A 24,805-nucleotide genomic window follows, 5' to 3' on the forward strand; every position below is an offset into this window, starting at 1 on the left:
AACAATTGATCAATGATAAAATTACCAGTAATTGGAAAAAAAATTTAGGCCTGCACCAGTGGCACATGGAAGTCTCCAGGCTAGGGGTCGAATCAGAGCTGCAGCTGCCAGCCAACACCACAGCCACAGCAACATGGGATGTGAGTAGCATCTGCTGCCTGCAATGCAGCCTGCAGCAACATCAAATCCTTACCCCAGTGATCGAGGCCAGATTTTGAACCTTCATCCTCATAGATACTAATCATGTTTGTAACCTGCTGAGCCACAAAGGGAACTCCAAATAACAAAAATTCTTAATGAAGCTGTACAATTCTTGAAAAAAATCTGGGAATGTAAGGCTTGATTTTTTATATATGGACAAAGCCCTTAGCCTAGGAATCAAAGGCTCATAAAAATTTTCATCATTATGAATGATAGTTTGTGGACTATTCTAGCACCAAGCTTCTATAATAAATTCCTTTTTGAAATATAATTTGCAGGGCCTGTGTAACTCAGTCAGTAGAGCATCAGACTTTTAATCTAAGGGTCAAGGGTTTAAGTCTCTGTCCAGACACTGTGTAAAATATAATTCACAAACAATACTATGTCAGTTTCAGTTGTATTAGATGGTGATTTGACATTTTCATACATCACAAAATGATCTCCACAATTATTAATCTAGTAACTATCTGTCCCCTAAGTTTTTACAGTATTATTGATCATATACTATATTCTGTATATTAAATTGCCATGGTTTCTTTATTTTATAACTCAAGGTTTGTTCCATATCACTTATTATTCCCAGATACTGTCCCCTCTGGCAAGTACATGTTTCTTCTCTGTATCTATGAGCCTATTTTCATTTTGATTTGTTGATATGTTGTTTTGTTGTTCTGATATTTAGACTCCATATATATGTGAGATACCATGATATTAATCATTGTCTCTCTGCCTTATTTCACAGAGCATAATACCATCCAGACCCACCCATGTTGTTGGAATATGGCTGTGAACTGTGAGATGCACTTGAATAGCTCCCTTATGGCCATGTTGTCGCCCAACAAGGTGGCAAACATTTTTGTCCCCATAATGGGATATCACAGAGAGTTGTTTTCACTGTTGGGGATTTTCTTTCTTTCTTTTGTGTGTAGATATCCAGTTTCCCTGCACCACTTATTGAAGAGACTAACCTTTCCCCATAGTGTGTTTTTGGATCTCTAGTCAAAGATCAGTTTAGCATATATGTGTGGGATTATTTCTGGGCTCCATATTCTGTCACATTTTTTATTTGTGTATTTTAATGACAGTAACATGCTGTGTTAATTTCTAAAGGTTTGTAGTATACTTTGCAATCAGGAATTGTGATGCTTAGGGCTTTGCCCATTTTTCTCAAGATGGCTTTGTCTTTTGTAGGTTTTTTTTGGTTTCATATGGATGGAGTAAATGATGGTAATAGGATGTGTGCTCCAACACACTTCAGGGTCAGTGGTGTGGGATCTCAAGGCTGGTCCTGCTCTGTTTGGTCCTCTCTGCAGTGTACAGAGTGGCAGATTTCATTGTGGGTTCTTCAGAATTTGGTACATTCATGGATGCTCCATTTCCTCCTGAGCAGGCAGAAGAAAAGCCAGTGTGTCACTGACATTAGAGACATATTATGGGACTCCTGTAGCTCAGCCCCGTTGGTCCCTGAACTGGATTCCTCTCAAGAGGAAGGCAAGAAATAGGGCAATTAACTCAGTTGTCTTCTTCTTTAACCAGAAGCTTGGGGGTGTGTTCCCTGGGGTCTCAGTTCTGTTGGTAAATGCAGGTCTTTCCTGTTCATTGTTCTCCTTCTTATAAACAGTTGGGTAGTGCTAAATATCCTGAGACCATGAAGGCATCATAGATGAGTTCTCAGGTAGTAGCTTGGACCAGCAGAGGTCAGATCAAGGTGGGGAACAATCTCTTCCCCTGGATGTGTGTGATGATGTCGGGACCAGGAGAAAGAGACAGAGAAATGTGTATTTCTGTTGGTCCTATAATCATGTGTTTTTAGTGACTGATTCACACACTGACCTACATGGTGCCATCAGCCTCAAGTGGCTATAATATGAAAATTTTAAAAAATAATCTGAAATTAAAAAGTGGGTTCCATAGTTTTGCTAGCTATATTTCAAGTCTCCAGTAGCCACAGGAGACTGGTACTGCTGTATTGGACAATATAGCTATATAGAAATTCCATGGTTGTGGAAAATGCTATTGTACAGTGCTAAAAATAGACCATGGAGGCTGGAAATCTGCAATACATGTGTGTGTACTTGGGTTACTGTGTGCATGTTGCTTGTATTTATGTTATTTTTTTTCAGTGTACGTAGTGGAATTCGTGTTTGTGTGAGTATGTATTGTTTGTGAGTTGGTTGGGTGGGTGGATGTAGCCTTTGCATATATTTTTAAAACAGTTTGTGAGAAGTAATTGATATTCAAAATCTGGTCATATATAATGTATATAATTTTAAGAGTTTTGACATGTGCACACATTTGTGAAGCTACAACCACAATCAAGGTCAACAACATATCTGTCTCCTATAAAAATGTCCTTGTGTCCCTTTTATGTGGCAACAAATCTTATTATGGGATCTACTGTTTTAAGGAGTTTTTAGGTGCACAGTATATTATTTTTGACTCTAGGCATTATGCTGTCACACAGGTCTCTAGAACTAATTCTTCTTGCATAACTGACTCTTTATTTCAATTAAATAACAATGCTGCATTTCTCCTTCCCCCTGGCCCTTAGATATTGCCATTTATTCTGTCTTATATGAGTTTCTCAAAGTGAAATTATGCAATTTTTTCCTTGTAGGACTGGTTTATTTCACTTAGCCATCTTGTCAGAAATGGAAGGGTTTCTTTTTCTTTTCCCACTTTACAGCAAGGGGATCAAGTTATCCTTCCATGTATATATTTTTCCTCACGATTTGTTTTGTTGCAGTATGAGTATCTAAACATAGTTCTCAATGCTACTCAGCAGGATCTCCTTGTAAATCTATTCCAAGTTGTGTCTGATAAGCCCAAGTTCCCAATCCCTCCCACTCCCTCCATCTGCAATAAGGCAGCCACAAGTCTGTGATTTTCTTTTCTGTGGAGATGTTCATTTGTGCTGGATATTAGATTCCAGTTATAAGTGATATCACATGGTATTTGTCTTTGTCTTTCTGGCTCATTTCACTCAGTATGAGATTCTCTAGTTCCATCCATGTTGCTGCAAGTGGCATTATGTCATCCATTTTTATGGCTGAGTAGTATTCCATTGTGTATATATACCACCTCTTCCAAATCCAATCATCTGTCAATGGACATTGGGGTTGTTTCAATGTCCTGGCTATTGTGAATAGTGCTGCAATGAACATGCGGGTGCATGTGTCTCTTTTAAGTAGAGTTTCGTCTGGATAGATGCCCAAGAGTGGGATTGGAGGGTCATATGGAAGTTCTATGTATAGATTTCTAAGGTATCTCCAAACTGTTCTCCATAGTGGCTGTACCAGTTTCCATTCCCACCAACAGTGCAGGAGGGTTCCCTTTTCTCCAAAGCCCCTCCAGCACTTGTTATTTGTGGATTTATTCATGATGGCCATTCTGACTGGTGTGAGGTGGTATCTCATGGTAGTTTTGACTTGCATTTCTCTTATAATCAGCGATGTTGAGCATTTTTTCATGTGTTTGTTAGCCATCTGTATATCTTCTTTGGAGAAATGTCTATTCAGGTCTTTTGCCCATTTTTCCATTGGTTGATTGGTTTTTTTGCTGTTGGGTTGTATAAGTTGCTTGTATATTCTAGAGATTAAGCCCTTGTCAGTTGCATCATTTGAAACTATTTTCTCCCATTCTGTAAGTTGTCTTTTTGTTTTCATTTGGGTTTCCTTTGCTGTGCAAAAGCTTTTCAGTTTGATGAGGTCCCATGGGTTTATTTTTGCTCTAGTTTCTATTGCTTTGGGAGACTGACCTGAGAAAATATTCATGATGTTGATGTCAGAGAGTGTTTTGCCTATGTTCTCTTCTAGGAGTTTGATGGTGTCCTGTCGTATATTTAAATCTTTCAGCCATTTTGAGTTTATTTTTGTGCATTGTGTGAGGGTGTGTTCTAGATTCCTTGCTTTGCATGCAGCTGTCCAGGTTTCCCAACAATGCTTGCTGAATAGACTTTCTTTTTCCCATGTAATGTTCCTGCCTCCCTTGTCAAAGATTAACTGACCATAGGTGTCAGGGTTTATTTCTGGGTTCTCTATTCTGTTCCATTGGTCTGTCTGTCTGTTTTGATGTCAGTACCACACTGTTTTGATGACTGCGGATTTCTAATAATTCTTGAAGTCTGGGAGAGTTATGCCTCCTGCTTGGTTTTTGTTTCTCAGGATTGCTTTGGCGATTCTGGGTCTTTTGTTGCTCTATATAAATGTTTGGATGGTTTGTTCTAGTTCTGTGAAAAATGTCATGGGTAATTGGATAGGGATTGCATTGAATCTGTAGATTGCTTTGGGTAGTATGGCCATTTTTGCAATATTGATTTTTCCAATCCAGGAACATGGAATATCTTTCCATTTCTTTCCATCTTCTTTGATTTTTTTGATTAAGGTTTTATAGTTCTCGGCATATAGGTCCTTTACCTCTTTGGTCGAGTGTATTCTGAAGTATTTGATATTTTGAGGTGCAATTTGAAAAGGTATCGTATTTTTGTATTCCTTTTCTAATATTTCATTGCTGGTATACAGAAATGCAACTGACTTCTGAATGTTAATCTTATATCCTGCTACTTTGCTGAATTTATGAATCAGTTCAAATCATTTTGGGGTTGAGTCCTTAGGGTTTTCTATGTATGGTGTCATGTCGTCTGCATACAGTGACAGTTTGATCTCTTCTCTTCCTATATGGATGCCTTTTATTTCTTTTGTTTGTCTAATTGCTGTGGCTAAGACTTCCAAAACTATGTTGAAGAGCAGTGGGGAGAGTGGGCATCCCTGTCTTGTTCCAGATTTGAGTGAGAAGGCTTTCAGTTTTTCCCCATTGAGTATTATATTTGCTGTGGGTTTATCATAAATGGCTTTGATTATGTTCAGGAATGTTCCCTCTATACCCACATTGGCGAGGGTCTTGATCATGAATGGATCTTGGACTTTTTCCAATGCTTTTTCTGTGTGTATTGAGGTGATCATACGGTTTTTGACTTTTTTTTGTTAATGTGGTGTATGATGCTGATTGATTTGCATATGTTGAACCATCCTTGTGAGCCTGGGATGAACCCTACCTCGTCATGGTGTATGATTTTTTTGATAAGTTGTTGGATTCGGTTGGCTAAGATATTGTTGAGAATTTTTTCCTCTGTATTCATCAAATATATTGGGCGATAGTTTTCTTTTTCGGTGTAATCTCTGGTTTTGGAATGAGGGTGATGGTGGCATCATAGAATGTCTTTGGGAGTATTCCTTCTTCTTCAATCTTTTGAAAGAGTTTAAGGAGGATGGTTTTCCATTTTTTAAGCCAAAATTATAATCCATTGTGTGTATAAGCCACATGTTCCATTCATCTTTCAATGAGCATGTTGTTTGTTTCCATTGTTTATCTCTTTTGCACAGAGCTGCAGTGTACATTGGATAGTAGATACATGTCTGAGATCCTGATTCCAGTCCTTTCTGGTCTACACCCAGAAGTGGGATTCCTGGATCATGTGGTAGTTATATTTTGAATATTTGGGGACTCTCCTTACTCTTTTCCATAATGGCCACACCATTTTATATCTCCACCAACAGTGTAGAAATGTCCTTGATTTTGTGTTTTTTAAATTGTGATGGAGAAAAGATTCCATTTTATATTTTTTTTAATTTTTTTGTCTTTTTTCTTTTAGAGCCACACTCACAGGATATGGAGTTTCCCAGGCTAGGGGTCTAAGTGGAGCTATAGCTGCCAAGTTGTGCCAGAGCCACAGAAATGCCAGATCTGAGCTGCATCTGTGACCTACACCACAGCTCATGACAATGCTGGATCCTTAACCCACTGAGAGAGGCCAGGGATGGAACCTACAACCGCATGTTTTCTAGTCAGATTCATTTCCATTGCACCTGGATGGGAACTCCAAAAGATTCCATTTTAAAGTTGTAAGTAATTTGGTATGAATCTATACATATATCACTTCCGACTAGGATGAGTAAGTGATGAATAGGCCAAAAAGCAGTAGATGCCATTTTGTTTTTTGGTCACTATGTTTCATGCTGAGTGTCCGTTTCTGTGTATAAAACACTCACACTCTACTTCTCCTCTCTTGGATGGCTGTAGAGCAGAGAGGCCCACATGAGGGCTTTGGAAATATGTGTATGCATTTGACCTGGTGAGACAGCCGCACAGCCTGATTCTTCTTTTGTCTCATCTCTAGACATAAACAGGAAGCAAAGTCCTATTTATATTAAGTTGGTGGCACTTTGTCCAGAAGGTTTGAAGGCTACTGAACTTCTTGCAAGTTTCCTCATTGATATTTAATGATTTCCACATTTCTACTCTGGGAAACATGGTGGGGTTAATTTTGGAACCTTGTCTAGTTAATGAGATAACTGTGAATTCTGATATTGGTCCTTGGTCGTACAGCGTCTGTAATATCTTGGCTCTCTGGTCACCTCATCAGGCAAATTCTCATGACCCTCACTTTGCCTGTATGCTCAGAATGGAGCCATTTTAAAGCCCTGATGTTGGAAGAGGAGAGAAAGCCAATGGAAGATATGAAGGAAGCCGTTTCTTGGAAATTTTTTTTAAAAATGCAGTAAATCAAGTGCTCTGGATCTACTAATTTTCAAGCGGCATCAATGGTCTGGGTCTGTACTGTTTTCTGGATGTGAAAGCAAGACTTCAGAGGTACACATTTTCAGGAAGCTACTTTATCTTGCTTGATGGCCTTCTATATCTTTGTCATCTTTAGTTCTTGATATATCCTTACTCATACAGCCCAAATAATTAGCTGATTTATTTAATTTGGGGGTCACTCTCATTCTGATTGCTGTTTTTAGTCAGTATTTATTGACTCTTGTGATATATTTTCTTTTTTTAATTCATTTTTTTGTTATGTTCCCCAACACACTTTTTCTTTACACTTTTTCTTTACACTGCACATTTTCTTTACACTGTCAAGCGTGTTGTGCTGAATTATAAGTATCTAGACATAGTTCTCAGTGCTACAGAGCAGATCTCATTGTTAATTCATTCCAAAAGCAATAGTTCACATCCATTAACCCCAAGCCCCCAATCCCTCCCACTCCCTCCCTCTCTCCCCAGGAAACCAAATGTCTATTCTCCAAGACTATGATTTAGTTTTAGTGGAAAGGTTTATTTGTGCTGTATATTAGATACCAGATATGAGTGATATCATATGACATTTGTCTTTCCCTTTCTGATTTAATTTACTCTGTATAAGTCTTTAGGTCTATCCAAATTGCTGCAAATAGCATTATTTCATTTTTTTATGGATGAGTGGCATTCCACTGTGTATCTATACCACATATTCCTAATCCAATCATCTTTTGATGGACATTTGGGTTGTTTCCATGTCTTGGCTATTTTGAATACAGCTGCAATGAACATGTGGGAGCATGTGTATTTTTTAAGGAAAGTTTTATCTGGATATATGCCCAAAAGTGGGATTTCTGGGTCATATGGTAGTTCTATGTAAAGTTTTCTAAGGTACCTCCATACTGTTCTCCAATATCGTTGTACCAGCTTACATTCCCACCAACAGTGCAGGAGGGTTCTCTTTTCTCCACACCCACTCCAGCACTTGTTATTTGTGGACTTATTAGTGATGGCCATTCATACTGGTGTGAGGTGGTATCTCATGGTAGTTTTGATTTGCATTTCTCTAATATTTAGGGATGTCGATCATTTATTCATGAGCTTGTTGGCCATCTGTATATCTTCCTTGGAGAACAGTCTATTCAGGTCTTTTGCACATTTTTCCATTGGGTTGTTGGCTTTTTTGCTGTTGAGTTGTGTAAGTTGCTTTTGTATGCTAGAGGTTGAGCCCTTGTCAGTTGCATCATCTGAAACTCTTTTCTCCATTGTGTAAGTTGTCTTTTTGCTTTCATTTGGGTTTCCTTTGCCATGCAGATGCTTGTCAGTTTGATTAGGTCCCATTGTTTTTTTTTTTTTTTTTGTTTTTTTGTTTTTTTGTTTTATTTCTGTTGCTTTGGGAGTCTGAGCTGAGAAAATACTCATTTTCTAAATAAAGAAATTTTATTGTGTTAAAATATATGTAACAATATGTAGCATTTCAATAATTTTTGTGTACATTTGGTGGCACTAAGTAATTCACGTGTTTGTACAAACATCACCACCAGCCACCTCCAGAATTTTTTATCTTACCAAATGGAAACTCTGTAAACACTGAAAAATAACTCCTCATTTTCCTCCCCACACCAGACCCTGTCAGTTGCTATTCCTTTTTTTGTCTTTATTAAATAGACTATTGTAGGACTCTTATATGAATGGAATCTTACATTACTTACAGTTTTGTGATTGCATGATTTTACTTATCATAATATCTTCAAGGTTCATTCATGTTGTGGTTGTATCAGGATTTCTTTCCTTTTTAAGGCTGAAGTGTATTGATCTATATTTAATGACCATATTTTATTTATTCAATCATTTGCTAAAGGACATAGATTATTTCTATCTTTTGGCTACTGTGAATAATGCTATTTTAAATATGAGTGTGTAAATACCTCTTTGGCCACAGCTGTCAATTATTCAGGGTATATAAACACAAGTAAAATTCCTTAGTTATATGGAAATTCTGTAGAAGTTTTTGAGGAACTTTCTTAATGTTTGTCTTTTACTTCCTCCCTCCCTGCCTACCTTATATCCTTCATACCTTATTTCCTACATTCCTTCCTTCACTTCTTCCTCTTTCTCTTTTGTTTCTTCTTTCTTTCATTCTTTCTTCTTTCTTTTGTACTCCTTACATTCATTATAATGATGAAAATAAGATTTTGATTTGAGCACATTATTTTGTACATGGTATATTAATCTTCCAAATAATGCTTTAAGTGGTGTGTGTGTGTGTGTGTTAGATGGACACAAGCACATAAGCAGTCTGACAGTAGAGCCATGGAAGGTACTGTGTCTTATTCATTACTCCCTCCTTACTGTCTATCATGATGTCTCCAATTGTAAAAAAGAGAATGAACAGTTCCTTATTTCCACTGAAGGTTTTGATTGATATCATACACTTTCTCCATGTGACAGTCATTGTTCAGACAAATCAAGATGTGTTGCTCCTACCAGACTGGATGAAGCTTCAGTGTGTGAGTGCAGTGCAGTGAGACCTGTCTGTACACTGAGACAATCACTCTGAGAAACCATGTAACCATGTGGTAACTGCAATGCTCAGAACTTCTAAGTTCCAGGAATTTCTGATATCTACATTCCAAAAACAGACTAAAGCAGCATGAGAAGGGAGAACCAGAGCAGCGTTTCCATGTCCAAGTTCGTCCTCGTGGGGCTACACATCTGGCCAGAGCAGCAAGGCATGGTTTTTGCCCTGTTCCTGGGTATGTACCTGACCACAGTGCTGGGGAACCTCCTCATCATCCTTCTCATCAGGCTGGACCCTCGTCTCCACACCCCCATGTACTTCTTCCTCAGCCACCTGGCCTTCTCTGATGTTTCCTTTTCATCTGTCACTGTCCCTAAGATGTTGATGAACATGCAGACTCAGGATCAATCCATTCCATATGCAGGGTGTGTAACACAGACATATTTTTTTATATTTTTTAGTTGCATTGATAACCTTCTTCTTGCAGTGATGGCCTATGACAGGTATGTGGCTATTTGTCACCCTCTACGCTATGCCATCATCATGAAGGAAGAACTGTGTCTTTGTCTATTGGCTGGATCCTGGCTCCTCTCCTGTGCCTATGCCCTGACACACACCCTTCTCCTGGCTCAACTGTCCTTCTGTGCTGACAACATTATCCCCCACTTCTTCTGTGACCTTGCTTCCCTGATTAAGTTGTCCTGCTCAGACACCTCTCTCAATGAGCTGGTCATATTCTCTCTAGGGCCAGCAGTTTTCATCTTTCCACTGAGTGGCATCCTTGTCTCTTATGGCTGTATTGTGGTCTCCATCCTCAGTGTCCACTCTCCTAAAGGGATTTTCAAAGCCTTGTCCACCTGTGGCTCCCACCTCTCTGTGGTGTCTCTATTCTATGGGACAAGTATGGCAGTGTACCTTTCCTCCTCATCAGGCCAGTCCCATGACAAAGACACCATTGCTTCAATAATGTACACAGTGGTCACCCCCTTGCTGAACCCTTTCATCTACAGCCTGAGAAACAGAGACATGACATTGGCTCTGCAGATTCTTTTCAGAAACAGTAACCTTTTAGCCAAATGAGAATCACTGAACCATGTTCTTCTTTCATTCACTGGCATTGTTAGTAAAGCCTTAAAAAGCTGTGTGTTGGTCACCCATGTCTCAAGCAGTTTCCTCACTCTCCCTTAAAGAGTCACTGTTATTGGATCAATTTCTTTCCCTTTAGCTATATCTATTGTCAATTTATTTTTCCATACCCCTATATGTGACATTACCCATAACACACATCCAATGTGTGATCTTCAATGCCCCAAACTCCTTTGTGTATATGTGTAAATATGTTTAAATTTTAATTTTTCCAATATGTTGTATTATTACTTTTTTACACCTTTTCAAGTATATTTAAGTTTCATTACAGTTATCTATTCTTTGGCATTGGTTTTTCAATTCTTTAATTAATTAAGTAATAAATTTGAAGTTTAGTTGGCATACAATGTTGTGTTAGTTTCAAGTGTAATGCAAAGTGATTAGATCTTTTATATATTATTAAGTATATATGTATATGTTCAGGTTATTTTCCAGCACATGTAACTTATCACAATATATGAGTACAGTCCTATGTGCTATACAATTGGTCCTTGTTAGTTATCTGTTTTATATACAGAGTGTTTATGTGTTAATCCCAAACTCATAATTTGTCCACCCCCCTTTCAGCTTTAGTAACCATAAGTTTGTTTTCTATGTCTGTGTGTCTATTTTTCTTTTGTGTATAAGTTCATTTCTATCCTTAATTTGGGGGGGTGCTGCACCAGCAGCATATGGAAATTCCCATGTTAGGAGTCAAAGCAGAGCTATAGCTGCCGGCCTACCCCATAGCCATGTTCAGATCCAAGCCATGACTGCTACCTATACCACAGCTCAGGGCAATGCTAGATCCACAACCCACTGACCCAGTCCAGTGATTGAACCCACATTCTCATACATACTATTGGATTCATTTCCCTTGAGCCACAAGAGGAACTCTCTGTATCATTTTTTTCAGATACCATATATATGCAGAATCATATGATATATGCTTGTCTCTGTCTGGTTTACTTCTTTTAATATATTAATTTCTACCTCCATGGCACTATTTCATTCTTTTTATGACTGAGCAATAATCTATTATATAGCTGTAGCACATCAACTTTTTCATTCATCTGTTGATGTGCATTTGGGTTGCTTCCATGTCTGGCTTCTTGCCTTCCAAATCTACAAATCTTCAATTAAGTTTCTAATATTTTTTTAGTAAAGTCCAAAATGCTTATATTGTTAATACAGTACTTTTGATAGTTTGTTAAATATAAATAAATTTAGTTTGAATGTGGTTTTGACAATAATGGAGCAAGAGTAGTCAATTTAATTACCAAATTTCCCCATTCCAGGAAAACTAATTTTTCCCCATAAATTGGATATTTGTGTTGAGAACAGTATACAACTATTGGATTAATTTTAGTCTTGGAAATGAGTGTTGTATTTTCTCCACAGATGTCACTTCTAATAGGAAAATTGCTAAATGTCTGAATTTATAATTTTTGTACACAAAAACAGCTATTGCATGACTAATATATGTCAGGTAATTTTCTATATTCTGAGAACACAAGTTTAAAAAAATATATCCCCTTGTAGAGTTAACATTCCAGCACTCCTGATCCAGCTCATCATGTTCCATTTCTCCCATAGCAAGATTTAAGCTTCTAACACACTATAAACTTAACTTACTTTTAAAATATGTCATCATAGAACTGGGCTGAATGTTCTATGGTATATGGGTTTATATGTCTGAAATAAATAAATTCTAATTTTCTAATATGTAAAAAAATCTATAGCTAAAGATGGAGTAAAAGGGTGAAAAAGAATTTCCAGTCAAGGCTCAGTGATAACAAACCTGGCTAATATCAATGAGGACACAGGTTCAATTGCTGACCTGGATGAATGGGTTAAGCATTCAGCATTGCCATGAGCTGTAGTGTAGGTCTCAGCTGTGGCTTGGTTCTGACTTTGTTGTGGATGTGGTGTAGGCAAGAAGCAGCAGCTCTGAATCTACCCCTAGACTGGAAATTTCCATATACCCCATGTGTGGCCCTAAAGATCAGAAAAGGAGGGAGGACAAGAGTGATGATTCGGGGTTCATAATTTAACATCATGTAGTCTAGGTAGAGCTCATTGGGAAGGTAACATCCAAAGACATTAGTGAGGACAGGGAAGTGAGCAATGGGGCTGCCTGGGAAAAAGAATGGAGATCAGCACCTGGAAATACACTGAGGTAAGATGGTGCCTGGCCTATCCCAGGGACATTAATCGGGCCTCTGTACCTGGATAGGTCCAAGGTGGGGAGGGATCAGGGGTGATGAGTTCAGAGATATCAGAGGACCAGATTTTTAGGGCACTAAAAATCCTGGTAGGTGTATCAGTCAAGATTCTCCAGAGAAGTAGAATTAATAGCTTGCATGTTGTGTGTGTGTGTGTGTGTGTGTGTGTGTGTGTGTAAGAGAAAGAGATTTATGGAGTTCCTGGATTGGTGGTGTCCCTGCAGTAGGTGAAAGGATCCCATTGCCACAGCAGTGGTGTAGGTGGCTACTGTGTGGTTGATCTGATCCCTGACCTGGGAACTTCCATATGCTGCATAAGAGAAGAATCAAAGGAGAGAGAGGTTTCATTTACAGAACTGGCTAACATAATTGTGGAGGCTAGCAAGTATAAAGTCAGCATGGCAGGTTGGCAGGCTGGAAACACAGAGAAAAGTTGCAGCTGGAGTCTGAAGGCAGGCTGCTGACAGAAGAGCCTCTTCTTTGTGGGAGCTCATTCTTTTTCTTAAGGTCCTTAACTGAATGGATAATGAGCACCCTCATTATGGAGGACAGTCTACTTCATTCAGAGTCTGTGGATAGCAATGTTAATGTCATCCATAAAGATACTGGCATGGAAATAATCTAGATGTGTGTTTGACCAAATATCTGGATACTGTTTCCCAGCAAAGTTGATATATAAAGTTAACCATTATAATTCTGATTTGGAAACTGACTAGAAGGGTTTCCATAGAGGAATAACATGGCCATACTTATTTCTGTTGTTGTTTCTTTAAAATCACCCAGATTTATGGAGTTATGCATGACATGAAATAATCTTCATGTAGCTAAACTATACAATTTGACTCAAAAAAATGAATATGATCCAACCATCCCACTCTAGGTCCAGGGCATATGTATGGATAAAACTATAATTCAAAAAAATACATGTACCTCTATGTTCATAGCAGCATTGTTCATAATAGCCCAGACTTGGAAATCACCTATGTGTCCATCAAGACATGAATGGATTCAGAGGAGGTGGTATATATAGAGAATGGAATACTACTTAGACATTTGAAGCAACATGATACAACTAGATAGTCTCATACTAAGGGAAGTAAGTCAGAAAGACAAACATCATATGGTATCACTTACATGTGGAATCTAAAATGAACATGGCACAAATGAACCTATCTACACAACAGAAGCAGACTCATAGTCATACCGGACAGACCTGTGCTTGCCAAGTGGGAGGAGTGGGAAATGGGGTGGACAGGGTGTTTTGGGTTATTAGTTGCAAACTTTTGCATTTGGAATGGATAAGGAATGAGGTCCTACTGTATAGAAGAGGGAACTATATCCAGTCTCTTGGGATAGACCGTGATGGAAGAGAATATAAGAAAGGGAATGTAAGTCAAAAATAGAAAGACAAACATATGATATCACTTACATGTGAAATCTAAAAAGGGCACAAATGAACCTATCCACAAAATAGAAAAATACTTATAGACATGGAGAATAGACTTTCAGTTGCCAAGGGGGAAGGGGAAGGAGTGGGATGGACTGGAGTTTGAATTAGTAGATACAAACTATTAAATTTGGAATGGATAAGCAATGAGGTCCTACTGGGAACTATATCCAATTTCTTGGGATGGAGCATAATGGAAGATAATATGAGAAAAAGAATGTAAATATGCCAGGTCATTTTGTTGTAGAGCAGAAATCGACACAACATTGTAAATCAACTATACTTTAATAATGAAATAAAATAAGAAAGGGAGTGTATATGTATAGGACTGGGTCTCTTTCCTATACTACAGAAATGGGTGCAACATTATAAATCAACTAATTTTAAAAAAGGTAAATAAAATGAAGTAAATCATTTGACTAGTTTTGACCTATGCACATACCCATGAAATTATCACCACAGGCCATCAAGATCATGAATTTCCCAATGTCTACTATTCTTCCCTCTCTTTGCTCCTAACATCTGTCCTCAGGGGAACCAGTAATCTCCTTCTGTCTCGGGGATTAGTTTGCATCTCCTAGAAGCTTACTTCAGTGGAATAATACAGTGTCTATTCTTTTCTTGCTGCCTTCTTTCACTGTATTAAGTGTTTTGTGATTTACTGATATTGTATTTTGTATCAATAGTAAATTCTTTTCAAAGCAGAGTTTTAGTCCAGCTTGAGGATATACTACAACCGTTTTAATTTTTTTTATTATTTTAAAATTTAATTTTCAAACTTTATGTTTATCTTTTTTTACTTTCATAAGACTTTATTTGTTATTGAAGTACAGTTCATTTAAAATGTGTTATTTTTAAGAGTACATCAAAGTAATTTTTATACACACACATACACATGTACATGTATTCTTCTCATGTCCTTTTCATGATCAATTATTATAAAATATTGAGTATAGTTTCCTGTGATGTACTGTATTATAAGTCAATTCACTTAGAGCAAATTCAATGATGAACATCTAGGCTGTTTCCAGCTTTTGGCGATTAAATAAAGCTGGTGTGAACACTCTTGTATAAATCTATGTAAAACTATATACATTATTTTTCTTGTACAAATACCTAGTCATGTTCTAAGTAATGGTTAACTTTTTTTAATATTCAAACTCTTTGTATTCCCACGAGTAGTTTATGTGTGTTCCAGTTCCATCATATCTTTGGTGACACTGACAGCAGCATTCTTTTCAATTTTAGCCAATCTATTAGGTGTGTAGTGGTGTAAACCAGTTTACAGACCTTGAGCCACTTGCTTGAATGGGTGTTTGTGTTCCTTTGGAAAAGAACCTTGTAACACTGGGGTATTTTTTTATCTTCATGAGTCTCTCTGGCTCCATGCATGATTCTCATCATTTCACAGCACGTTTCACCATTTACCTGCCATTCATTTTGCCTGAACTTTTTTTCTGTGTCACCTCCTATTTTGATGTGTGTTTTAAGAAAGGGATTCCTGATTATGTCATTATCTGTTATGTCTCTATAGAATATATCAGTATTACATTTGTGGAAACCATGAAGATTATTTAAGGGAATGAGTGAATGAATTAACAGATGATTTCATTCAAGAGTTACAAATCACAGTTGCCTGTTGTGAGTCATAGCTGATCTCTAGTGATACAAAAACACTGACAATAAACCTTAACATTTATTAAACTTTCATTAGGTGATCATTTAACCATTCTTCAAACTCACACAAAGACTGTGATTATTGTTTCCACTTCATAGAAAATGAGTCTCAATGGCCTTAGATAAGATGTTCAAGTATGCCCTCTTAGAAGTGCAAGAACCCAGAGACTTTATTTCCATATGTATTCAATCCCCTTTCTCCTGAACAAGTCATAGATCATACCATATAAAACCTTCATGGGAGTGGGAAGATGTGCACATTTTAAGGGGTGTTGTGTTCTACAAAAAGGCTGTGTCAGTGTTGGGGAACCTGCAGAAGCCCTTCCACTGGCTGTGTCACACACTGCTGTTGAGAGAAACAGTGCTTATTATATAGAGGCCACCATCAATTTGGGAACTCCTTGTTTCCAGAGACTTTACCAGAAACCAAAATTGCCAATGATATCAGGGACACAGTCTCCTGTGAATCCAGGTGCAGCTCAGCCCTGTGAACCCTAATCATCCTCTTTCCCAAAATGTCAGGATGAAGTTAGGCTGTTGCCCCAGTTGATTGCTTCTCTAGTTGGGGCCTGGGGTGGATTCCCTCTGGGGTCTCTTTAGGATGAAGAAAACAAACTTTTCTTTTGTATCATTCTGAAAGTGGAGAAACTACAAGAGAGTCTGTACAGGGACCCAGGCCACTATGGTTTTCTCTTTTTCATTGGGTCCTGGGTCTTCCGGACAGAAAGTGAGGATTCAGGTAACAGAATGAAGCAGAAGGTATTTAAACTTAAGGCACATGTATAACTCAAACAGAGCCCAGGAATCTCTCTAGACAGGCATGTGTGTCTGTCTGTAAGTGTGTGAGTTACCATCAGAGAAGTTATATGTATTTGTATGTGTGCATTGTGTTATGTGAGTCTATGTGTGTATGTGTAACTGGCAAACACACTGAATGCCACACACTAGGATACACAGAGGTCAGAGAAGCCTGGACATTTCCTCAGTGCATTCTTATTCTATGTGCATCTACCACTTGTGTGCAATGTGTAAGACCTTGTGCACTGCTTGTGATTTAAATATGAAGGCCTTCTTGTGACAAAAATGGCTCTGGTCTTGGATGCTTGACAGTTCTGTGTGTGTAGCTGTGTTGTACATGTGTATTTTGTTTGTGAGTTTTGCATAGGTTTATGTGAAGCTGACTCACACCCTGACTGTATATATCTAGTGAGAGTATAAGCCATAGAAATATATAAATCTCCATTTGGCAAGTATGTGTCTGTCATAGTGTGTGAGGACTTTTGTGTAACAAGCCCACACCTTGACTTCCTTCACATTGAAGATATAAACATCTGTGTGTGTGTGTGTGTGTGTGTGTGTGTGTGTGTGTGTGTGAAACATTCTCACATTTTTTACTCTCCACCTGCCTGATACCAGAAACTACAAAGGCTGATACATAGGAAGTGTACTTTGCAGAGCTATTGGCATCCATTTATCTGTGATTGGACTCCTCCAGCAGGAACCTTGGGACCCTAATATTTTGACACCCTGCTTCATTTTGGTCAAGCCATTTAAAAATGACATCTTTATTTATGGAATCACATACCTTGACACATATCTTTATCATTTCCCCACTTAATAGCTTGGTGGCATTGGGTTTGGCCACATGATTCTCAGCATCCAGTGCTCTGACATGGGATCACACTAATTGCTGAGAGGTCTTGTCTGTAACATGCTTAAAAAGCTAGGCACATTGTATGCATTTAGCAAATTATAGCCTTGTGAAGGCCCAAACCCCTGACTATCCATGTACTGAGAGTGCAGGGGAAAGTATTTAGTAAGAAAACTGGAATATCAGCCCCATCCATAGTCTTTCTCTCAATGTCCCACACCTGTCCCATCTTCACTACTGAGAAATTCTCAAACACCTATTTGCACACGGTGCTGATGGAATCAATGTTTCATGTCTGTATTGTTCTGTCTGTTCCCATTGCAGCTCCTGGGTGTCATTAGGAGTTCTGGTTCTCCTGTAGTTGATCTGTGAGATCCTGGACTATGTATGAACCAGCAGTTTTCAGTGAGAAGCCAGTGCTTGGCAGAAGGGTTAAGTGCCTGTTTCCTCCTTGAGTGCTGTGAACTGAGTCAGGTCATAAACCTGAGCATCTCCCTGGTCTGGAGAAAACATGTGCTGAAAGATTCTTACCCAATTACACAGGGTTAATGTCATGTTCCTCTCCCAGGCATATTTTAACATTTAACTTTTCACTTTTAACATATTACCTTAGCTGCTCTTTCCCCCATAAAAGGAAATAGCTGGATTCTATGCAGTGAAAAATGACCAGAAAATTAATGTTTGAGGCCAAGTTCCACTATGCAATATCTATGAGAGCTTGTTTAAGTGATTTCACTACTCCTATTGGTCAAATACAAGCGGGAAAAAACACTGTTCTCTGCTTCCTAGACAGAAATAAATTTTGATGGATTGAATTATATTGAATGCATATGAAAGCCATTGGCAAACTAAAGGGCCGCAGGAATATTAGTGTGGACAGTAATCTGAGCAGAAGCACTCCTTCAAATCCCAAAATATTTCTTCTTGAGGTCCTGCCTTTTTGTCTAACTAAAGAGACAGTGGAACAGTAGTTTCATAGGATCAAAGATTCCAGTATATATTCAAAATCATAGAGAGATATGTGACTTCAGCTGTTACTAACTCTATGTTCATGCTCATTTCCTACTCCTTCTGAGTACATTGATAGTGCAGTTTTATATTTTTTTAATTTTTAATTTTTAGGGCTACACCTGCAGCATATTGCAGTTCCTGGGCTAGGGGTTAAATCAGAGCTGTGGCAGCTGGCCTACACCACTGCTACAGCAATGCCAGATCCGAGCCCTGACTGCAACCTACACTGTAGCTCAGTGGTATCCTCAAACCACTGAGTGAAGACAGAGTTCAAACTGGCATAATTATAGACACTAGTCAGGTACTTAATGCCCTGAGCTACAATTAGAACTCCCAAGAGTGAAGTTTTAATAGCACATCCCTTCCAGGTTACTGAGAAATTCAGTGATGCAATCATGGAAAAATGTATTTGTCTTTCATTGTGTTCTTTAACTTCCCATTATCATCAGTGTTAAGATCAATATTGGGATAGAGTGGTGGTCAATCAAGTAACTGAATTCTAAGAGATACCCCAATCCTTCAGTATCTCTCAGCTCTCAGACCCCGTCTAAAGTCTCAGGTATCTTCCTAAAATTGAATATCCATATCTGAGCCAACTTGTAGGATTAGGTGTAGATGGAGATAGATGAAGGTACATACACTGAATAAAGGTTTATTTTTTGGCAAGAAGATAAACCTGCATTTAGACAAATTCTAGTTGTGTACTTACCACAGTGATAGGATATGAACTCATAAATGCACCTTAAGACTGAGAGTTAACATAAAATTTTAGGTCTGCTTCTTGGTAATTTATGTTGACCACCTCATAATACTGTTTTCTTAAATTCCTGAACATTATACTGTTTTTTGGGGGGAATGCAGATAAAATAATAACATAATATATGCCATTTTTGGTGTTTATTTTACACAGAAGAGTGTTCTTACATATTCATTCTTAATGAATTACAATCCATTTTAAAAATCTATCAAGCTGTGATAGTAGCATCTTCACAAAATAGAGGCACAACATGAGACCAAGAGAGATTTAACATCACAAGTCTTACATCACAAGTGAGAAAGTGGTGGGACCAAAATCATAACACAGGGAATCTGTATTAATGTTCATTTAGTAAGTCCTTGGTCAGGTATGCCCTTGAGGGTTAGTCTCCTATAGAAAGAGGTCCTGTTTGTTGTACTTACTTTTCAATGTCCACCTAATAGCTTAGTGTCAGAAAAATGGCCATACTACCCAAAGCAATCTATAAATTCAATGCAATCCCTATCAAATTACTCATGACATTTTTCACAGAACTAGAACAAACAATCCAAACATTTATATGGAACAACAAAAGACCCAGAATCACCAAAGCAATCCTGAGAAACAAAAACCAAGCAGAGGGCATAACTCTCCCAGACATCAAGAAATACTACAAAGCCACAGTCATCAAAACAGTGTTGTACTGGTATCAAAACAGACAGATAGACCAATGGAACAGAATAGAGAACATGGAAATAAACCCAGACACCTATGGTCAGTTAATCTTTGACAAGGGAGGAAGGAACATAAAATGGGAAAAAGAGAGTCTATTCAGCAAGCCTTCTTAAGAAACCTGGACAGCTGCATGCAAAGCAATGAACTTAGAACCCACCCTCACACCATGCACACAAATAAACTCCAAATGGTTGAAAGACTTAAATATATGACAGGACACCATCAAACTCCTAGAAGAAAACATAGGCAAAACACTCTCTGACATCAACATCATGAATATTTTCTCAGGTCAGTCTCCCAAAGCAATAGAAATTAGAGCAAAAATAAACCCATGGGACCTCATCAAACTGAAAATCTTCTGCACAGCGAAGGAAACTCAAATGAAGACAAAAAGTCAACTTACAGAATGGAGAAAATAGTTTCAAATGATGCAACTGACAAGGGCTTCATCTCTAGAATATACAAGCAACTTATACAACCCAACATCAAAAATCCAATCAACCAATGGAAAAATGGGCAAAAGACCTGAATAGACTATTCTTCAATGAAAGTATACAGATGGCCAGCAAACACATGAAAAAATGCTCAACATCGTTGATTATAAGAGAAATGCAAATCAAAACTACCATGAGATACCACCTCACACCAGTCAGAAGGGCCATCATTGATAAATCTACAAATAACAGGTGCTGGAAGGAGTGTGGATAAAAGGGAACCCTCCTGCACTGCTGGTGGGAATGTAAACTGGTACAGCCGCTATGGAGAACAGTTTGGAGATACCTTAGAAATCTATACATAGAACTTCCATATGACCCCACAATCCCACTCTTGGGTATCTATCCGGACGAAACTCTACTTAAAAGAGACACAGTCACCCACATGTTCATTGCAGCAGTATTCTCAATAGCCAGGACATGGAAGCAACCCAAATGTCCATCAACAGATGATTGGATTAGGAAGATGTGGTATATATACACAATGGAATACTACTCAGCCATAAAAAAGAATGACATCATGCCATTTGCAGCAACATGGATGGAAGTAAAGAATCTCGTCCTGAGTGAAATTAGCCAAAAAGACAAAGACAAATACCATATGATATCACTTATAACTGGAATCTAATATACAGCACAAGCGAACATCTCCACAGAAAAGAAAATCATGGACTTGAAGAATAGACTTGTGGCTGCCTGATGGGTGGAGAGAGTGGGAGGGATTGGGAGCTTGGGATTATCAGACACAACTTTGAATAGATTTACAAGGAGATCCTGCTGCGTAGCACTGAGAACTATGTCTAGATACTCATATTGCAACAGAACAAAGGGTGGGGAAAATGTATACATGTAAGGATAACTTGATCCCCTTGGTGTACAGTGGGAAAAAATAAGTTATAAAAATAAGAATAAAAGATCATAGAAATCCTGAAAAAAGAAAAAAAGGAAGAATTTCCTCTGGTTTGAATTGAAAGGAATCATGTTTAGTATTGAGGGTGTCACTTGCTTTGGCAACACTAGGTGATAAAAGAAATGCAGGCAGTTATTATTTTTCTCCATCAGAAGGTGAGAGACCTAGTGTGGTGGCCACAATCATGAAATCAATATCTATGATATTCCCACCCCCCCTCCATCACCAGTAGACTGGAGAGGAGCATGAGGCGGGAGAACCAGAGCAGTGTGTCTGAGTTTTTGCTCCTGGGGCTCCCCATCCAGCCAGAGCAGCAGGCATGTTCTTTGCCCTGTTCCTGGGCATGTACCTGACCATGGTGCTGGGAAATCTGCTCATCATCCTGCTCATCAGGCTGGACCCTCACCTCCACTCCTGCATGTACTTCTTCCTCAGCCACTTGGCCCTCATGGATGTCTCCTTTTCATTTTTCACTGTCCCTAAGATGTTGATGTACATACAGACTCAGGATCAATCCATCTCCTCTGCAGAACATGTAACACAGACATATTTTTTCATATTTTTGGTTGCATTGATAAAATTCTTCTTACAGTGATGGCATATGACAGGTATGTGGCTATTTGTCACCCTCTACATTATGCCAACATCATGAGGGAGGAGCCTGTCTATGTCTGTTGGCTGGATCCTGGCTCTTCTCCCATGACTATGCCCTGACCTACACCCTCCTTCTGGTTCAACTGTCCTTTTGTACTGACAACATCATCCCGCACTTCTGTGACCTTGTTAAGAAGCCCTGCTTAAGCTGTCCTGCTCAGACTCCTCTCTCAATGAGCTGGCCATAATCACTGCAGTGTCTGCCATTGTTATTTTTCCTTTGAGTGGCTTCCTGGTTTCTTATGGCTGCATTGGGCTCTCCATCCAGAGGGTCCCCTCTACTTAGGGGATTTGCAAAGCCTTGTCCACATGTGGCTCCCACCACTCTGTCATGTCTCTATTCTATTGAACAGTGATGGCACTGTACCTTTCATCCTCATCAGGCCAGTCCCATGACAAAGAAATCATTGCTTCCATGATGTACACAGTGGTCACCCCCATGCTGAACCCTTTCATCTACAGCCTGAGAAACAGAGACATGACATTGGCTCTGAGAATTATTTTCACAACAGTAAACTTTTAGGCAAGTGTGAATCACCTGACCACGTTATTATTTCACTCAGTGAAAATAGTTTTGTTAGAAAAGCTTTTAAAAAGTTGTGTGTTGGAGTTCCCGTCATGGCACAGTGGATAACAAATCTGACAAGGAACCATGAGGTTGCAGGTTCGATCCCTGGCCTTGCTCAGTGGGTTAAGGATCCGGCATTGCGGTGAGCTCTGGTGTAGGTTGCAGATGTGGCTTGGATGTGTCTCTGGTGTAAGCCAGTGGCTATGGCTCTGATTTGACCCCTATACTGTGACCCTCCATATGCCATGGGAGTGGCCCTAGAAAAGGCAAAAAGACAAAAAAATGTTGTGTCTTGGTCACCCATATCTCTAGCACTTTTCCTCACTCTCTTTAAATGATCATTGACTTTGGAAAATTTGTTTCCCTTTTAGTTTTCTGTCATGTCCATTTATTCTCCCATAACCCTAAATATAACATTACCCACAATACACATTCAACTTGTGGTCTTCAATGTGCCCAACTCCTTTGTGTGTATGTGTAAATGTGCTTAAATTTTGTTTATTTCCATGAGTTATATTATTATTATTTTGACTTTTATATAGCTTTTTAAATATATAATATATATTAATTCTTATGGTAATATTGACATTGGTTTTTAAATTATTAATTGATTAATTACTTAATTTGAAGTATAGTTGACCTCTAGTGTTGCATTAGTTTCAGGTATAGAGCAAAGTGATTCAGTTTTAAATATATTATCAACCTTATCTATTTTTCATATTTTGATGTTATATTGTATTACAAAATATTGAGTATATTTCCAAGTTCTATATGATTGGTACTTGTTAGTTTTCTATTTTATATATAGCAGTGTTTATATGTTAACACCAAACTCCATAGCTGTACCTCCCCCACTTTTTTTTTTTTTGGTAACCATAAGTTTATTTCTATGTCTGTGCTTCTCTTTTTTTGTGTGTATATATTCATTTCTGTCATTTTTTTAGATGCCACACATAAGAAATATTTTTTCTCTATCTGGTTTACTTCATTTAGTATGATAATCTCTAGCTCCATCCATGTTTCTAAAAATAGCATTACTTCAATCTTTATATGGCTGAATTATAGCCTATTAAATATGAGTACCACATCTTTATCATTCATTGGTTGACAGATGTTTTCATTGCTTCCATCTCTTGGCTTCTTGCCTTACAAAGCTACAAATATTCAGTTAAGATTCCAATGTTTACTTTTAGTAGAGTCAAATGTGCTTATCTTTGCAATGCAGTATCAGGTTAATAAGGTACTTTCAATGGTTTGCTATGTTGTGATTCCACCTGTTGCACTTAATTGTGTGTATCTTTGCACATTTAAATAATGTATAATATTGTTTTATTATGGTTAAAATGTGTTTAGTAATATTTATCTTGGTCACTGGGAAGACTTATTTTGAAAGTACATGTAAAACACTTGGAACAGTGCCTGGAACTATTGACATTGGCTTGGGAGCCAGCATTGGATGTTTTTTATAACATGGGATTTTAAGTGACTCCAAAGGAGAAGGGTGCCATGAACTATACCAAAAGCCCATGACACATCTTCAGCAATTCCCTTAAAATGTAAGGAGTTTCATATCCTTTTTAAGGAGAAAGGAATGATCAATACCTCATACCTGGTTCCCTTTTACCATTTTCATTTTAGCAAATTACAGAGGTTTGAACTGGGCTTGAAGTAAAAGTATAAACTTGAACACAGAGACTTCTCTATTCTTGTTGATTCATGTGTACTCAGTATGGGACAAACAAGTTGTTCAAATATTATTTATTGAATGAGGAATAAATGTCCTTTAGTTTCTTTAGGAAAAGGTTGGGCTAATGTGAGTGTTTGATGTATTATTGGAGCAAGAATTGGAAAGACTGATTCATTCAACAACAACAAAGAGAAATAAAGGGAAAGGTAGTCAAAATTAAGATTTTTCATAGTACAAAGGACATGACTATAATATAATGGCATGTTCATTGGCATTTCCCATGTTCCCCAATTCCCAGCTGAGGCAAGAACAGCATGAGGAGGGAGAACCACAGCTGTGTGTCCAAGTTCCTCCTCCTGGGGCTGCCCAACCAGCCAGAGCAGCAGGGAATGTTCTTTGCCCTGTTCCTGGGCATGTACCTGACCACAGTGCTGCAGAACCTGCTGATCATCCTACTTAGCAGGCTGGACCCTGGCCTCCACACCACAATATACTTCTTCCTCAGTCACTTGGCAGTAATGTACATCTCCTTTTCATTTGTCACTGTCCTTTAGATGTTGATGAACATGCAGACTCAGCAACAA

At 38.3% G+C, this 24,805-nt stretch overlaps 1 protein-coding gene across 1 annotated transcript; it reads left to right on the forward strand.

Moving 5' to 3' along the window:
- The first annotated feature begins 9,160 nt into the window (after nucleotides 1–9,160).
- LOC100524234 (olfactory receptor 1J4-like) lies at nucleotides 9,161–10,708 on the forward strand. The gene has a single exon (XM_003122132.2). The coding sequence runs from the start codon at nucleotides 9,434–9,436 to the stop codon at nucleotides 10,379–10,381; it is 948 nt and encodes a 315-aa protein (XP_003122180.1). The 5' UTR covers nucleotides 9,161–9,433; the 3' UTR covers nucleotides 10,382–10,708.
- The last annotated feature ends 14,097 nt before the right edge of the window (nucleotides 10,709–24,805 follow it).

Source organism: Sus scrofa, unplaced genomic scaffold (genome assembly GCF_000003025.6).
Source record: "Sus scrofa isolate TJ Tabasco breed Duroc unplaced genomic scaffold, Sscrofa11.1 Contig59, whole genome shotgun sequence".
Lineage (NCBI taxonomy): Eukaryota > Metazoa > Chordata > Mammalia > Artiodactyla > Suidae > Sus > Sus scrofa.